The sequence below is a fragment of the Hemicordylus capensis genome, chromosome 2 (genome assembly GCF_027244095.1).
Source record: "Hemicordylus capensis ecotype Gifberg chromosome 2, rHemCap1.1.pri, whole genome shotgun sequence".
Taxonomy (NCBI): Eukaryota; Metazoa; Chordata; class Lepidosauria; order Squamata; family Cordylidae; genus Hemicordylus; species Hemicordylus capensis.
In genome coordinates, this window is record NC_069658.1 from 27,256,776 (window position 1) to 27,273,597 (window position 16,822).

Here is a 16,822-nt window from a genome sequence, read left to right on the forward strand (position 1 = left end):
AGAACTGATCAGTGAATCTCTCGCATGTATAGAAACTTTACCTAACCTTGTTAAATAATTTTAATGTTAATCACATAGTTTCATAATAACAATTAATGTGTTTTCATATTTAGTAGAAGTATCCAAGCTGTTGATGACTAAAATATCTTTGGTCGTTTGAACAGTGCAGTCCTAATCATATTCATTCAGAAACAAGTCCAACTCAGTTCAATAGGAATAAGTGTGTGTTTAGGATTGCAAGATCTAATCTAAAAAGGTTGGGACTAATAAAAATGTGTTCATCAGATGCTAATAAAAGTTAATGCTTTAAAAATATTTGACCCATCAATTGACTAGTCAAATGCCCACCTCTCAATTTTGGTTATTACCACTGTCAACAACAATCTGTTTACATTTCCATTGTTCTAATGTATTTGTATTGCCATTGCCTTAATTAACTTAACTAACATCTTCTCAAGGTATATTACTCAGAGGTGAAGGATGATAAAGCAATTAAACAGCAGTCACATGATGTGCCTCTCAGTCTGGACATGCTTGGTATGGTGAGTAACTGACATCTAATTAATTAATTAGTTAGTTGATTAATTTATATACCACCTAATATCAAAATCTCTAGGCGGTTTACAGACTTGTCAGTTGTTGGAGTTTCTCCTCTTTCAGTCATCTGACAAATGGAATTTTGTCAACACATGGGCTTTGCTATGATATGGCCCAGTACACATAGAAGCTCTTCTGACGATCAGTGGAAAGAGGGCTAAGGGTGCTTAGCCTGCTTCTCACCGATTGTGAGACTCACTGGGCTCGCAGCCGAGCCCGGTTCAGTCAAAGCGGGTCACTCGCTTAAGTAGCCCTCCCCTAAGTCCGGGTTAGCAGAGTGAGCACTCTGCTACCCCGGGCTTTTTGATCGTGAGTTGCAGTGGCACGGCTCTGCAGCTCAGCAACACATGAGTAGACCCCTGACTGGGAGGGCATGCTTGAACTTCCGGAGGCCACGTGGCCCCCGATCCTCCCAGCCCCCGCTGGCGTCGTATCGGAGCCGGCAGTTGTGTGGGCGGCTGGTTCGGCCATCCAGAGCAGACTGCTCGGTCGTCTTCGGGGAGAGGCTAAGCCTGCTCTCCCCGCTAGGCTTGTGCATTTTGATTCAGGTACAAAACGTTTTGTGCCTGAAAATGGCAATTTTGAAGGTTTTGTAACCAAAACAAAATCAAGAATTAAAAAACAGAGATTTTTGTTTCCAAATCAAAATGACTGTGTTTTATCTAGCTAGCAATCTAGCTAGCATTTCTGGAGCATGGGATGACTACTTTATTTTATTTTTACATTTATATCCCACTCTTCCTCTGAGGAGCTCAGAGTGGTGTACATGGTTATTTTTATCCTCACAACAACTCGTGAGGTAGGTTAGGCTGAGAGATACATGACTGGCCCAGAGTTACCCAGTGAGTTTCATGGTTGAATGGGGATTCAAACTCGGGTCTTCCAGCTCCTAGTCCAACACTATATTTATTTATTTTTATTTTACTTATTTTACATATTTTTATACCGCCCCAAACTTACATCTCTGGGCAGTTTACAACAAAAACAAAAAGTTAAAACATTAGTTAAAACAAATAAATGACAAATTAAAACATTGGTTAAAATAAATGACAACAAAAAGTTAAAACCTTATAAGAATTTAAAACCTTAAAACAATATTTTTTAAATGAAGTTAAAACTATTAAAATGGTTTTTAATTAAAAGCCTGGGTGAACAAATGTGTCTTTAAAGATTTTTTAAAAATTGTCAATGATGGGGAAGTTCTTATTTCAGCAGGGAGCGTGTTCCAAAGCATCAGGTCAGCAACTGAGAAGGCCTGTCCTCGAGTAGCCACCAGATGAGCTGGTGGCAGTTGCAGGTGGACCTCTCCTGATGTTCTCAGTGGGCGGTGGGTTCATGCCGAAGAAGATGTTCTCTTAAGTACCCAGGGCCCAAGCCATTTAGGGCTTTATAGGGCTTTATATTTTATCTATAACTACTACGCTATGGAGTATTTGCCCTCTTTCACAAATGCCTGAAACTGTTGGTGCTCCAGTGTCAGCCTGCAGCAGCATGAGTGGATCCATTGCCAGCTCACGTGTGGTTGTATCATACCAGCCCTGTTGGACAGTGCAGTGTGTGGGCCAGTATCTACTAGTCATTCAGACTGTGTTTTACTAGTCTTTTTTCTATCTCTATGCCAGTACATGCAAAGTAGCGTTTCGGTAACTTGACTCCCAAGTCGGTAGTGCTTCTGTAACTTGAATCACTGCATGATAAGCAGCAGTTCTACAAATATATTCCCCACTGCTATATTCATGCTGGGAAAAGCTGCTCCTGTTTTGTTTCTGCACGCTGTGCTGTGGTTCCACCAGAAAAAAAGGTTACACTTCCAGACCTTGAAAAATCACAACAGAAAGCTTTCTTACAATGAAAAAATAAGCCCAGGTTTTGCTTTCATCTTTCATTTTTGTTTTCCTATTTAAAAATATTGGGCTTGAGAAATGTGGGGAACCTTACTGACTAAATTAGAAGCACATGTGGTGCCCTTTTGCATATGGATATTAAGCATGGCACTTTAATAAGAGAAGTCTGCATTCATGTGGAAAAATGTAGCTGAATGTGGCTACGTTGGCCATTCACAGTTAATTGTGGAAAGTGGTACTCTTCAGAGCTCTTGCATGTGCAGAGACTTACTAGGGTGTTCTCCTGCCATTTCCATGCTGAAATAAAATGGTAAGTGGGTGAACAAAAGGTGGTCTTAAATGATAATACTTCTCCATGAACTGATAGTACTTAATCCTTGTGGGTGGAATTTAAAAATAACAAACCCGGATGCTCCTGTTTAATAGAACTCCAAGCTTGTACATTTTAAATTGTTTACCAAAAGAGACTTTGTATACTCCATAGAAGGCAAGTGTGGATGTTTCAGAGGAATTGTATACAGTATTTGCACAGATATTTGGAAGAATTGTGCATTTGCACGTTGAAGTACATACACCTGCACAAAATCACCTGTGTGAACCAGTAGTTAAGCTCCACTATAGGCAGCCTGGGCAAACCATATTTTGTTCTTTTCTAATGTAAAATTTTATTATGGAGCCCTTTCAAATGAAGGTTCATGGCCCAAAGATGTAATTCATCTTTCTCTTAGCGGTTCTGCAGAAACAATAGGCATGATATTGTAACTGCAGTATGTTATTGTGTGCTTCTTCTCTCTGATCAAAATTCTTCCTGCCTGATACTTGGTGCTGGAACCATTGCTTCCCGTAGTACGCATATTCATGCACTAGACAACCCCGCACAGATCATCTGTGCGCTCTTTGGGTGCGGCTGTTCTCCCTTCACCCTCCCTCCTGCCCCGGTCTCTCTTGCCCTCCCCCGCTTCCATTCCTCTCCTCCCTCCCCACCACCACCTGCACAGAGCATCTCCAAGTGGGTGGCCAAAAAGGGCCCCGCCGCTGCCGTTCCTCCTCCCGGGAGGCGAACCGGGAAGCCCCGCCGCCCTTTTCCCTTCCACCCCAGCCTCCAATGGCCGCCACACATTCAGCCCCACTCCCTTTCCCCCAAGCCTTCCCTCCCAGCTTCTGCCCTAGTCTCCGGTCCCAATGCCCGCCCTCCTGCTTCTCCCCCCCATTCCCCCAGGCCGCTTCCCTCCCCCCACTCCCTGCCCACGGTTTCTGCTGTTGTCTCCTGACGCCCGCCTCCTCACTGCGGCTGCCAGCCACCGCCTTGCCTGGGCCCGCCGCCACCTCCTCTTCTGCGGCGCCTCCTCACAGCAGCCATTGCCAGCCGCTGCCATTGCCGCCCTGCCACCACTGGGACCGCCGCCCCGCTGCAGCAGGGCCCTCCGCCCCCGCCCCCCAATGCGGCCGGGCCCGCCACACCTGCCCCCCCAACGCGGCCGGGCCCGCCGCCGCCTGCCTCTCCTCGCTGCCATTAGTTTTCAGTCTGATGAACATCAGCCAACCGGCATCCAGCCAATCAGGTGCCTCCCTCGCCAGCATGCATAGCCTTGCCACAACCCCAAGCATGGCTGGTAGCTGGCTAAGAGAATTAAGTATAACAATTCTATTCTGCCTCAGTCTCTGGTCAAACAGATCTTGGAAGTTTTAGAAGCACTACATGATGCTCCATCACCACCTTTAACTTTGTAAAAAATACCCACCATCTGTTTACATGCCATTATCCCATTACCAGCCTGACTGTTGATGGTGCACTTGTATGTTGGCATTTTAATATCTTTGCAAAGGTTTGGGTTTGGGTTTTTTAAATGTTATTTTATGCCCCCCCCGCCATTAATTGTTGGTATTAATGCTTTGATACCTCTCCTTGTTGCTTTGATATGTTTGTATTAGAAGCTTTTATTGAAACATTACATCTAAGTACTGTCTGACATTCTGACTGTGAGGAAGCAGTGGGAGTTGTATCCTCACGGTGGGAGGCTGTTCTTAACATAGCCAGAGGCTTCCCTATAGCTGCTGTGTGGTGGTGGGGAGCTGTTGTAGGGGAGTGATTTTTGGCAATCTTCTCTGCCTCTGGAAGTGCCCTGTTTCTTCCAAAAATATGTTCCTTATGGCTGCACGACTCTCAGGAACGTATTTTTGGAAGGCAAAATACTTCTGAGAGCAAAAAAGATAGCAGAAAATCAGTCCCCTCCTACGCACGCAGGCACAGGAGCAGTGGGGAATCTCCCTGCAGTGCCAATATGTCTTCCTTGCATATCTATGCTGCTTTAGTAAAGAAATCAATCACTGTGTTTATTAATGGAATTGCTATGGTACCACTAGGTATTGAAATACCATTGATAAAATATTAAATTTAAAATTAACTTTGATGTTACTTTGGATTGTTGTTTTGGTATTACTTGATTTTGCCTTTGTTGCTAGCCGCTTTGGCTTTTTCATCTTGCGGAAAAAGCAGAATGCAAATATTGAAACAAATGAATGCCTCCTCAACCCTTTCCCATCCCCACCACCTCATAGATTGTAGGTTGGATCCAAGGTTCCTCTGATAGACAGAGTCATCTTCTAGAAGGAGTCCTGGTGCTGGAAGAAGAAACCATACAGAGGAAACTCCTTTTGGAGGAAGAGGAACTTTGGATCCAGCTCCAAGATGTTCAGTCAACACATTTTATTTAGTTATGCAACTTTATCTTCAATAGTTACTTTTCTTTTCCTTCTTCTACCAGGGTCAACTGGACGGGCAAGCAATTTTTGTAAGTATTTCTGAAGGTATATATTTTTTAAAATCTCTCAAACCCATTAGTGGAGTTGCTCAGTGCAAGTGCTTTGCATAAGATTTTGCATGAGTAAAATGTGGGGGAGTGTTTGGCATGGTAGTTGTATAGCTGAGGAGCAAGACGGGTTGTAGTAAATAAATAAATAAAAAGAAAGAAAGAAAAGGAAAAGGAAATGCAAGCTATTGCTTGTGGAAGTGGCAGCTTCTCCACTAGCTAGTCCAGCTAGCCTAATCATTGGTAAATGACCAGCAGCCGAGAGAGAAAGTTTCTGATGTTTTCCTTAACTGTCCTCAGCCCCAGAGAGATGAATGGTTTAAAGCAAGTGATACTCCAGTAGCTAGTATGTGGGCCTTTGAGCTTGGACTTTGGAGTTCCAATCCTGGCTATTTAGCAAAGGAATTAATTTTCTTTTCTCCCCTCAACCAAGTGTTTTGGAGATGTAAATGAAGCGCCTGATGCAAGGCCCTCATGTGCATACTTCAGACAAATGCAGAGCGAGGGTGTTATCCTGGGAAGAAAAAAAGATTTGGCAGAGCAACTGTTAGCTTTCTGCACCTGGAAATACTATTTCAAGCTGTTCCAAAGTTTCTGTAGTTTTCCGTGCTCTGTTAGTAAGATTCTAAGCATCTGGAAATGAGAAACAGGAGGGGAAAGAGAAGGAAAAAAGCTTGCGGAATGACTCTGACAGAGCTTGAAATTTCCATGCACTCTTCCTTCAAGCTGCTTTAACTGTCACTGTGCAGCCAGTAGGCCCATCCTGTGGTCTTGTTGACACCAAGCAGCTGTTATGCTGGTGCCAAGACCAGTTTAATGCAGTCCTGATCATGAGTCATGAAAGCTAACATGGCAGCACTGACAGATGCAAATCCCTAGGTTCTCCTCTGCCATCCACCAATGTGCACAGCGAACGCCTACACATTAGCCAGGTATAGATGACACCAACCTATGCATAGTGATGCCCAGTGCCATGATAACATCTGCTACCTTATCCACACCCCCTCATGCACACAAAGCAGAAGCAAGCTGATGGGGAGATCTCCTGTAGAGAGCATTCACAGCCTAGCCCTTAGGAGGGCAGCAACCAGTAACTGAGCAATGCAAAAGAGCAATGCAATAGAACACACAGGTAATGTGTGTTAGCGTACCACTGCGAAAGAGGATAGCCAAGTTGAATTTCTGTATTCAGAGGCTGTATACCCGTTAATAACAGTTGCTTGAGAGGGCTGTTACCTACCTTGCTTGCTTGCTTGCATGCTTGTGTGCTCCCCAGAGGCATCTGGTAGTTTACCATGGGAAACAGGATGCTGGACTAGGAGTGCCTTTTGGTTTGATCCCCCAGAGCTCCTGTTATGTTCTTGGGCTCTATGCTGTATTAGTTTGCTAGCATGTTGTCCACAGATTTAAAAGTCAAAAGGGGTTGATTTGTTTTCTTGGCTAAGGACCTGCATGAAAAATGTAATTGACTATAATATGTAATAGACACTTCTCAGTAGTGGCAGGTGGTGTACTGCATGGTTTCTTAGTGCCAGAGGTGTCCTTAGGGCAGGGCTAGAAGGGCAACTGCCCCAGGTCCCACTCTCCTAACCCCCATGAAAAGAAACTGTAATGGGCCCCTGCATTGGCTGATTTGCCCCAGGCCCTGCTCCCTGCCAGAGCTTTCGAAGAACAGCTCTGCTTAGTGCTCATGTGCATACATTTTCATGGATGTGCTCCAAAAACAAGATGCACCCATTCCCCACTCATTTCCCATCCATCACCTCACCATTTATTCCCCACCCTTTAACTTGGATAGAGAAAGTTACTATTTTTGTTCAAGCCCTCCTTTTCTCACTCCTCCCCACAGAGTTCCATTAGCTTTGCCCTCTTCCTTGTCTGTTAACTGTGCATTTAGATTGTGAATGTTCCATCCCATTGACTTATATGGAGGGAGTTTTTTTGGGGGGGGGGTTGCCCCCTTGTCATCCCCTCTTTCACTTGGTGTGACCCGAGTCTGCCTGTCCTCCCACTTCCCCACAGGCACTTTGATTATCCATCCATAAGGATAATAATATTTCCAGATTTTTTGAAAACAGATATAAGATCTTTCGGATATAAGGTGACCACGACCCTAACTAAATGTACTCTAAGAAGGCATCCTCAGATGACAAAAACAGGGACAGTGATTCACCAACTATAAGGATCAGAATATAGGAGTGTCCCTAGTAAGTAGGGAAGTGAGAGTGTATGGCATTCAGTATAGATGTACCAATATCAAGCCATTTATCCAAATCTTCCAGATTGTCAGGACAAGCCAAAATTAAAAACTTGGTCCTGTATGGGGAAAATTTTGGAACATCTGTTTCCATTGTGTCCTTGTGGGCGTTGACAAGTTTAGAATTTCACTTCACACTGCTGCAAGGTTCTCCTTTCGGTGGGTTTAAAATTAAACTAAATTACGCACTTAGTTGCTTCTGATGCTGTAGGAGGAGGTTATGTAACTTTGCTTTCAACAGCCAACTGCTGAAAAGAGCAAACAAACTTTCCACAAACGTCTGAACCGTGCTGAAAGAAAAGGGTGTTGGTTGGCTTAAGAGATCCTCTCTTCAGGGAATTTCACAGGAAAAGCACTCAACCCTGGCTGTTTGTGTTTGTTTGCTTGCTAGACTAACCTTAATTTCATCTTCCTAAGGGGACTTGTCTGGAAGACAGTCAGAGGCCAGAACTGGATGTGATGCTCATCATGGGGTTCAGTTTCCCATGTTTATTATTATTGTTGTCATTATGCCATTTGTGTGCATGGTACCTTACAAGAAATTAGATGGGAGTCCCTGCCCTGAGGAGCTCCCAGTCTAAAACTGGCAAAAAGGGGACAGCAGAGGAAAGAGAGGCAAGTGGGAGCTGGATTAACTGGGGCAGAAGATGCAGTTATTTCATATGCATCAGGCTTAGTTACAGTAACCCATGTTGCATTCTCCTTTCTTATGGCAATACATAATATCCATAATACGTATGGAAATACATAATATGACATCCTCACATGCATTTTACTTCTTTGCTCCATATTATTAGCAGCTGTAGCAGATAAGGGTGGGAAGCATACAATGTAATGAAATCCTATCTTGCGTTTTGTTAACTATACATTACAAGGAGGGGATGGGGAACTCAGGATGCTGTTTATGACAATAAATTGGGCTCAATGGCCAACATCCAGAGAGAGGAAGATGTGTCTGTGCTATGGAGAGCTTCCTAGGTGCACAAGGTTGGGCATGCTAAGTGGGGGGCAGGTGGCGGTGGGGTGGCACTGGAAGTACCAGAAATTTATTCCTGAGGGTTGCACAGGACACTTCCTGGGGCAGTGCTGACTGCCAAAATTTGCTCTCCCCTTTCCCACAAGCAGCCACAGCAGAAGTGAAGAAGCTCTCCATAGCGTGGACTACCGATGTGCAAAATGTTTTGATGTCAAAATGTTTCGTCTTGAAACAGGCTGTTTCGAGTGTTTCAAGCTTGAAACAAAACAACCTCATTTTGATTCGAAATGTTTCGAGGTTTTGAGCACCATTTTGGAGGCCTGTTTCTGCCTTGCTGATTGGTTTTCTGGCACTGGCTTCCGGTCCTATGGTGGTTTGGGGGAAGGTTAATTTTTTAATCACCTGCTTCCCCATTTCTTTTGTGGGTTGGATGATAGGTAGCACTCATCATGCCCTACTACGCAATCCACTGTGGTGTCCCTAGGAGCTACCCATGGGGAACAATGGGGTGTTTCGAGTTTCCTCATTGTTCCCTATGGCCGAAACACTCAAAACTTTTCAAGTTTCATTTTGTTGAAACAACCGGGTCAGCCACTCTCTTGATGAAATGTTTCAGCTCTCTGTGTTTTGTTTCGAGCTGTTTTGTGCACATCCCTAGTGTGGACACATCTTCCTGGTGAATCATTCTCTATGTCAGCCAGTATTGTGTGGCCTAACAGGATTCTCCTAATCCAGCTAGAGCCATAAAATGAAACATACTGTTTAATTAAGTTCTACTGCATTTTTAGTTTTGTTTCTTTCCCCTGTTATTTGGAATATGGAATTATTTCCATTCCCTCCCCCCATATTTTCCCTGTTTCTTCCCACCTTTTTTCGAAACAGGAAGTTGTTATTGGAGACTTGAAGCCAGGTACTCTCCACCGTGTCAGCGTAGGCGCTTACGGCTGGGCAGGAAAAGGCCGGCCCAGCATGCCCAGAAATGTTACAACTTTATCACAAGGTAAAAGCTGCATGAAAAGGTTTCCATTATAGATGCCGAATGGGGCAGAGTTAATCCCAGACATTTCATTTTGCTGGCAGATAAACACAAGGAGACAGCAAGACGACTTCGGTTCAGTGTGCAAATAGTAGATGAGGGAGGGAAATTTCAAAGGCACCTCTGGTCAGAGGGCAAGATGTAGTTGTAATGGCAAAACAGTCAGGAGCATTATTAAAGATTCAAAAGGATAAACGCAGCCTGGTGTGCTTGGCACCTTTGTGAACTCCTTTGCAAAGGCTTTACAAGGGCATTTAAAGATTTCTTTTGCTTCAGAACATTCCCTGCCCACAATGCTGCTTCTGTGTCATGGCTAGGCAAATTGTGTGCCTGATCTGCAGAGCAGGACAACTAAAGCAGGATCTGCTCTGCAGCCTAGTTCAGTTTAAGGGCCAGATTATGAAGCTATTCCCATGTGCAGGCAAAGCAGGGCTAAGGAAGCCCAGCTTGGGCTGTGACTGTGTACCACAGGGATTGTGCCCTCTGACATGGGGTTTGGATAGCATGTGATCTCCTAACTTCGTTTTACTAATTGTCTGCCAGCACAATTGTCTGACAGACGATTAGTAAAACCCCACAGTAAAATCCCCCAACTGTGGGGTTCCCAGCTGGTTTCAGAGCTGGCTTTGGGGAGGGGGAATTCCCACAATGCACCATTCACTCATGCAGTGCATTATGGGAGTTCTGGGGGGGGGTCATGCAGGGCAGAGCATCTTGGCACCCCAACCCTTGTAGCTACCAGTCTGGCCACCCAGCAACAAGAAGAGGATTGTCTGTGGGGCAGGTAAGCTTTTCTATGCTTCCTCCCCTCACTCTTCGAGCTGCCCGTTCCCATGGATTGTGAGAAAGGGTTCCGTATGTGACATTAAAACATGTCAGTGAATTAAGGGCTAAAATTTATTTTCAAGAAGCATTTGCATGGGTCCACAACTTGGACCATGAGGCAGAGATACAGGGTACTGAACCCTTTACTTCAGCACTGTTTTCTTGCTGAAAATCATCCTCCGTCATGCAACTATTTTTTTTATAATTCAATGAAAAAGCCATTTGCTACACTAGCCCTTTCAGAGTTAAATAGTTACATGGGGAATGATTTTTGGTAGCCATGTATTGCAGACTCCTTCCCTGAGTTGCTTGGAACATATGAAAGACATGAGGTCATTCTTACATTACTCTGTGATTTGAAGGCACTTAAAATAAGTGAGAGTACTTTTTACTACTTTGGAACATATGCGAAGCCCTGCACAAATCATAGGCTCACCATCCCCTTTCCCCCTGTGTCTTCTGTGCACATCAGAAGTCTTGGAAAGTGTTCCCCCCTGCCATGCCCTTTAGGGATGTGCGAACCAGCTCAACCTTGAGCTGGTTCGACATTGAACTGGTCCAGTCCCAGTGCTTGCCCTTGAGCCAGACCAGCCCCGGTTTGGCTTGAGGTTGATCTGAACCCTCCTGGCTGGCTCAGGGCCAGTTTGGGGGCTCTAATGTTTAATATTTAAAGGACTCTCCTTCTCAAGGGGTGCTGCCGTGGCCCCAGGGGGGTTTCTGACAGTTCGCCCTCCCCCTGCCAGCCTCCCCCACCCCAAATCTCGAAACAGTGCAGTTCAGGTGGTTTTCGGCCTGTTCTGGGCCTCTGTGTACTGGCGATGACCATTTTTCAGTCTGTCACACGTGCGCAATGGCCATCTGCATGGTCGTCATGGAGATAGCCATTGCACATGCACAGCCTTAAAAATGGCCACCACCAATACACAGAGGCCCAGAATGGGCTGAAAACCATCTGAACCAGGCTGTTTTGAGACCAGGGGGAGGCTAGCGAGGGGAAGGGGAACCGCCAGAGATTCTCCCATGGCCGTGGCAGTGCCCCTCAGAGGTAGTAAGTCCTTTAATTTATTTTTTTTTAAAATTAGAACCTCCGAACTGGCTTGTTCAAGCCGAGCTGGGGGTGTTCGGGGGTGAACAAAACCAAACATACCCAGTTCTGTTCGGGTCCGGTTCGGGCTTGAACCCAACCAGGCTAACCGGTTTTGTGCACACCCCTAATGCCCTTTAGAAAAGCAGGAGACCCCTTTCCTCTCCTTGTTCTGGGTTGTATGAAAACTCAAGAGTGGCATAGTAATCAACACAATTCATTCTGGCAGTCTGATCTGTGGAACCCTGATAATAGTCTTTTAAGATGCCCCAGGACTCTTGCTGTTACCTGTTTGCTACGCTTGTCTAATACAGCTAGTTTGCCAGATTTATTTTATTTATTTATTTATTTATTTATTTTTGCATTTTTATACCGCCTTTCATTAAAAGATAGCCCCAAGGCGGTTTACAAAAGTTAAAAACATATAATAAAAACACAATAAAAAGATTTAGCTTGGAGGTTCCTGATCTTTTGAGCCTCCTTTTCTCAAACTCTATTGGCAGTAGGGGTGTGCACGGAGCCGGTTCAATGCACTCCCAGAGGGCAGGGGGTTACTTTTAGGGGCAGGGAGGGTGCCTCTTACCTGCCAAGCCACTTTTCCCCCTCCGGTGCTCTCCTAAAAAGCGTGTGTGTGGGCTTGCAGCATTCCTCCTTGCAGCCTTGTTCAGCATCACCATGCAAATGACTAACACTCGTGTGCATGGCTATGGGGCTACAGAACTTATGGTTAATTTTTTGTTGTTAGGGCTACACAAGTATGCTTGGAAAAGGCTGAGGTGGTGATTGGTGCTAGAAGATGGGTTGAGTAGAATCGGGATCCCAGAGGGGAGCAGAGGAAAAAAGATCTTTTGGGGCAGTAGAGAGGCATGGAAAGGGCATAAGGGGTTACAGGAACTGGAAGCAACAGAGAACTGGGAGAGGAAACCAAAGAATTTGAGATATTGGGTGTGTATATATAGGAGGGAGGAGTCTGTTTTTGAATGTGTTTAAAATTATGGTTTTACTATTAAGTTTAATACGGAAGATGGATTTTGGGGTTTCTTGGAAGTTGTGACCCAAACATGTCCATATGCTGTGATTGCTAGATACACGTGCTTCTTCTGTCTTAGATAAATGTATGCCTCCTGATCCACCATATCAGCCTCAAGTCATCGTTGTTTCTGACTCTGAAGTTACACTGTCATGGAAACCAGGACGCAGTGAAGGAAGTTCCCCAATTCAGTACTACATAGTGGAATTTATCAGGTGATTCAAATTTGATTACAGTAGCAATTCATGTGTGTGGACAACTGTTCCAGACTGATACAACTAATCTGAGTGAAGTTGATTGTCAATTATTTATTGGTTTCCTGCAGCTTGGGCCTAACATATCAAGCAGATCACCAGGGGCGGCCTTTGCATGAAGCAGGGTGAGGTTGCTGCATTGGGTGTGGGGAGGAACACAGGGGGAGGCAAGTCCTGGGGTCACTATGGGAGCCAACCCACTGTCCTTTGCCACTGTCCTTCCTCACTCTGCTGGGGCAAGCAGTTCATCTCCCTCTGCTCACCCTGCTGGGAGCCGGCAGTCATGTGAGTGGCTGATCCAGCTGCCCAGGGCTTCCGCCCTGCTCGTGTGCGGTGAGAGCGGGCATAGCCTGCTCTTCCCGCTCACTCTTACAAACCGGGTCTCACTGATTATGAGACCCGGCTCAATATATTTCACTGCAAACACCTAGCTAAACTTATCAGTTAAATACTAATCAATAGAGCTAGCTTTCTGTGAAGAGTTATACCTCCATGACTGCCACTGGAACTTTTTCTTTCTTAATCTGATAATTGTTAAGAATGTAGTGGAGAGCTCCTACACTCCACCAGCTTGTCATATATTTGACTTGGCCTGTTTTTTGACTCGTGTTCCTGGCTGCCACTACAATTTCCACCTTTTCCAGGCTGAGAACAGGTCAGCTTTGTGAACTGGACACTCCCACACACGCACACCTGCATTCCATTGTATGTGTAGCTTGGCTTGCTCTCTACTGGAATTCTGGCTGTTATTACGAAGGAGGTCTTGTGGATTTTGATTATTAGATGCAAAAACAACTACTTTCCAGGCTTGCATTGTAATCAGGTTATTTTGGCCAAGTTTCAGCTTGCTATCTGCTGTAGAAGTATCTGAACAATTCTGATATCCTACTGAGTAATTTAGGCCCAAGATATTTCTACATATAACTTCAGTATATTGAAGCTATTCACACATGCAGGCAAAACCAGACTAAGAAAGCCCAGCCTGGTTTTGGGTGCGTGTGTGTACCAACGGGATGAGGCCCGATCTTGGTGCCTCAGCGGCAAACCCACCTCTGTAGCCACCCTCTAATATGAGCTTTGGAGAGCGAGCGCTCCCCTAACCCTATTTTGAGCTGGCAGACTGTAGGGCTCCCGGCCAGCTTTGGGGAGGGAAGGGGGATCCCCATAATGCACCATTCACTCATGCAGTGCATTATGGGAGTGCTGGGGGGCGGGCAACGCATCCCGGCACCCCAACCCTTCGAGCTACTGGCAGCAGCCGGTAATTGTCTGGGCAGGCAATCCTCCTGCCGAAGAGGGAGCCCTTGTTGCCTATTATTTATTTATTTATTTATTTAGTTATTTATTTATTTATTTATTTATTATTAAAACTTTTAAACCGCCTTTCCAAAAGGCTCAGGGCGGTTCACATTAAAACACTATTAAAATCAGTTAATAATTAGAACAACAATTATAAAAGCATAGAACAATGATTAACAATTAAAAACATCATAAAACAACAATTAAATAGTCTGCACAATTTAAAAACAAGTGTTAAAAAGCTGAGTAAGCCTGGTTGAAGAGATGTGTTTTCAGAAGTTTTTTTAAAAGTTGCCAGAGATGGGAAGGCTCGTATCCCGGCAGGGAGTGCATTCCACAATCTCGGGGCAGCAGCCGAGAAGGCCCGTCTCTGTGTAGCCACCAAACGAGTTGGCGGTAACTGGAGACGGACCTCCTCAAGTGGCCTACAGGAAGGTAAGCTTTTTAAGGCTTCTTGCCCACTAGCCCTCTTGCCCCCTTGCCCTTTCTGCACGTGAGAAAGGGCTCCTTGTATCTCTGTTTTATCTGCAGAACATATAAGATAAAGATTTTAAAGTGAATGAAGTTCTTCCTTAGTCTGAGAAGAGAAGACAGAGGGAAGACATAATCACATTCTTCAAATACCTGTCACATAGCTGAGGGCAAAAATTTGTTCTCTGCTGCTCCAGATCTAGCTCTCATGGGCTTACATTACAGGAGGGTAGATTTTGGTTATTCATTAGAAGAAACTCTTGATGGTAAGAGGAGTTTGAGAATTGAACCAATGACCTGGAAGGAAGGCTCTCCGTCACTGGAGGTCTTGAAGCAGAGTCTGGAAAGCCATTTGCTGGGGATGCCGTAATTTCCCGCACTGAGCAGGAGGCTGGACTGCATGGCTGACAAGGCCCCCTCCAACTCTATGATTATGTGAAAGATTGAATTCCCATGCAAACATTGTTAATTTGAATTAAGGATGTCTCATTCCTCAATGAGGTTTTTGCTTTTTCAAGGTTTGCTTATCACCTACATCAAAGGGAACTTCAGTAAATCAACTCTAATCTAATTTAAAGGCTGTCCTCATTGTGTTCTTGTGTGGGGTTCTGGTGTCCTTATGCAGTTTTCTCTGCTATCAGTTCAATTCTTTAAACCAGTTTCATAAGGTTTTTTTCTACAACTGACTTTATCTAAGTGGTTTTCCAGCTTTTGTTTGTGTAACCCCATTCTGAAACTTGCATTTTCTCATGACTCCAAACAGCAATGTGATTTAGATGCCAAGAAACTGTACACTAGATATGTTTTAGTGCCCTGACAACATTCTGCAATGGGACTTGTGAACTTTGGTGGTCTGCAGTGATTGGGCAGATTCTTCCACTGGGACACAGGCAAACCTTGTGCATTTGACCCCCAAAGCCTTTCCCTGTAGTCCAGAAATCCATCATGTGTTTTAACATTAAATCAAGTGTCCTTAAATTCCCTAGTTAAATTTACTGTGCACAAAGCAAAGCACACAATGATAGGAACAGAAAGACAGGTACGCAGTGAGGTAGCCACAGGGTGGGATGTGGTCAGGAGGATTGTTTATGGGTGTGAAGTTCGAAACCATTAGGGATGTGCAAAACGATTTGGGCACCAAATGCTTTGTACCTGAATCTGGCTGATTTGGGGGATTTGTAGACAAAACCAATCAACCCTGTCCTCAATTGCCCAGATTTGAGTATTAAAAAATCACCCAAGATTTAAACCCCCAAAATTAGGAGATTTGGACCTCCATTTTGTGGCCAAAGTGGATTGGGTGGTAGTGTCCAATGGGTGGAAGCTACCAGCCAAATTTCAAATAAGTTAGGCAAAGGGGTGAGTTTAAAGAATTTTTGAAGTGAAATTTTGACCTCCATAGGGAATAATGGGGATTTCAGCAGCCTTATAGATCCATGTCGGGGGCACCAGAGCAGGTTGGGGTGGGTGTAGTGCGCAATGGGTGGAAGGAAGCTACCACCCATATTTCAAAGAAATTGGGCAAAGGGGTGATTTTTAAATGATTTTTGAAGTTTGCGTCCATGGGGCACTGGGTTTTGTTGTTTCTGAGGTGTTCTTCTGAGAGTAGATTCTCTTGTAGGGATGAGAGTGGATTCAATGTCATTGAATCCACTCTCATTTCCTACCAGAGAATCTACACTCAGAAGAACACCTCAGAAACAAAAAATCTCAGTGCCCCATGGACTTATCATTTTGGGGGTGGTTGACATCCTATGTATACTACACCACCACTTGCTCTGGGCCACCCTGGTACCCCCCCCCCAAGTGGAGTTATGGGGCTGTTGAAATTTCCCATTATTCTCTATTTCAAACTTTTTATTTCAAACTTCAGAAATTCTTTAAAAATCACCCCTTTCACCAATTTATTTGAAATCTGGGTGGTAGCAGGCACTCACTGGGCCACTACCACTTGACTCAGTATTCTGCCCTCTGAAACCCCTTTTCTGCCCCGAATCTGCCCCAAAGACATGCCAACTTCAAAAATCTTTTAAAAATCACCCCTTTGCCCAATTCCTTTGAAATCTGAGTGGTAGCTTCCTTGCACCCGTTGGGTGCTACCACCCACCACAACCTGCTCTGGGACACCCTGGTGCCCACCCCCAGGAGTTATAACTAAGGCTGCTGAAATCCCTATTATTCCCTATGTGGAAAAGCTTAAAGACATGCCAACTTCAACAATTCTTTAAAATCACCCCTTTCCCCAATTTCTTTGAAATGTGGGTGGTAGCTTCCAACCATTGGGCACTACCACCCACTCCACTCTTTTGTCCCCGGTACCCTTTTTTTGGGCCCTAAAT

General features: G+C 44.8%; 1 protein-coding gene across 2 annotated transcripts in view; it reads left to right on the forward strand.

Annotated features, from left to right (window-relative positions):
- Positions 1-16,822, forward strand: part of EGFLAM (EGF like, fibronectin type III and laminin G domains) — a 173,214-nt gene that overhangs the window by 74,852 nt on the left and 81,540 nt on the right. For both annotated transcript variants that reach the window (XM_053303992.1, XM_053303993.1), the window contains exons 3-6: positions 459-542; positions 5,207-5,233; positions 9,367-9,484; positions 12,539-12,674. In XM_053303992.1, coding sequence (XP_053159967.1) covers positions 459-542; positions 5,207-5,233; positions 9,367-9,484; positions 12,539-12,674 — 365 coding nt within the window. The remainder of the gene's footprint in view (positions 1-458; positions 543-5,206; positions 5,234-9,366; positions 9,485-12,538; positions 12,675-16,822) is intronic.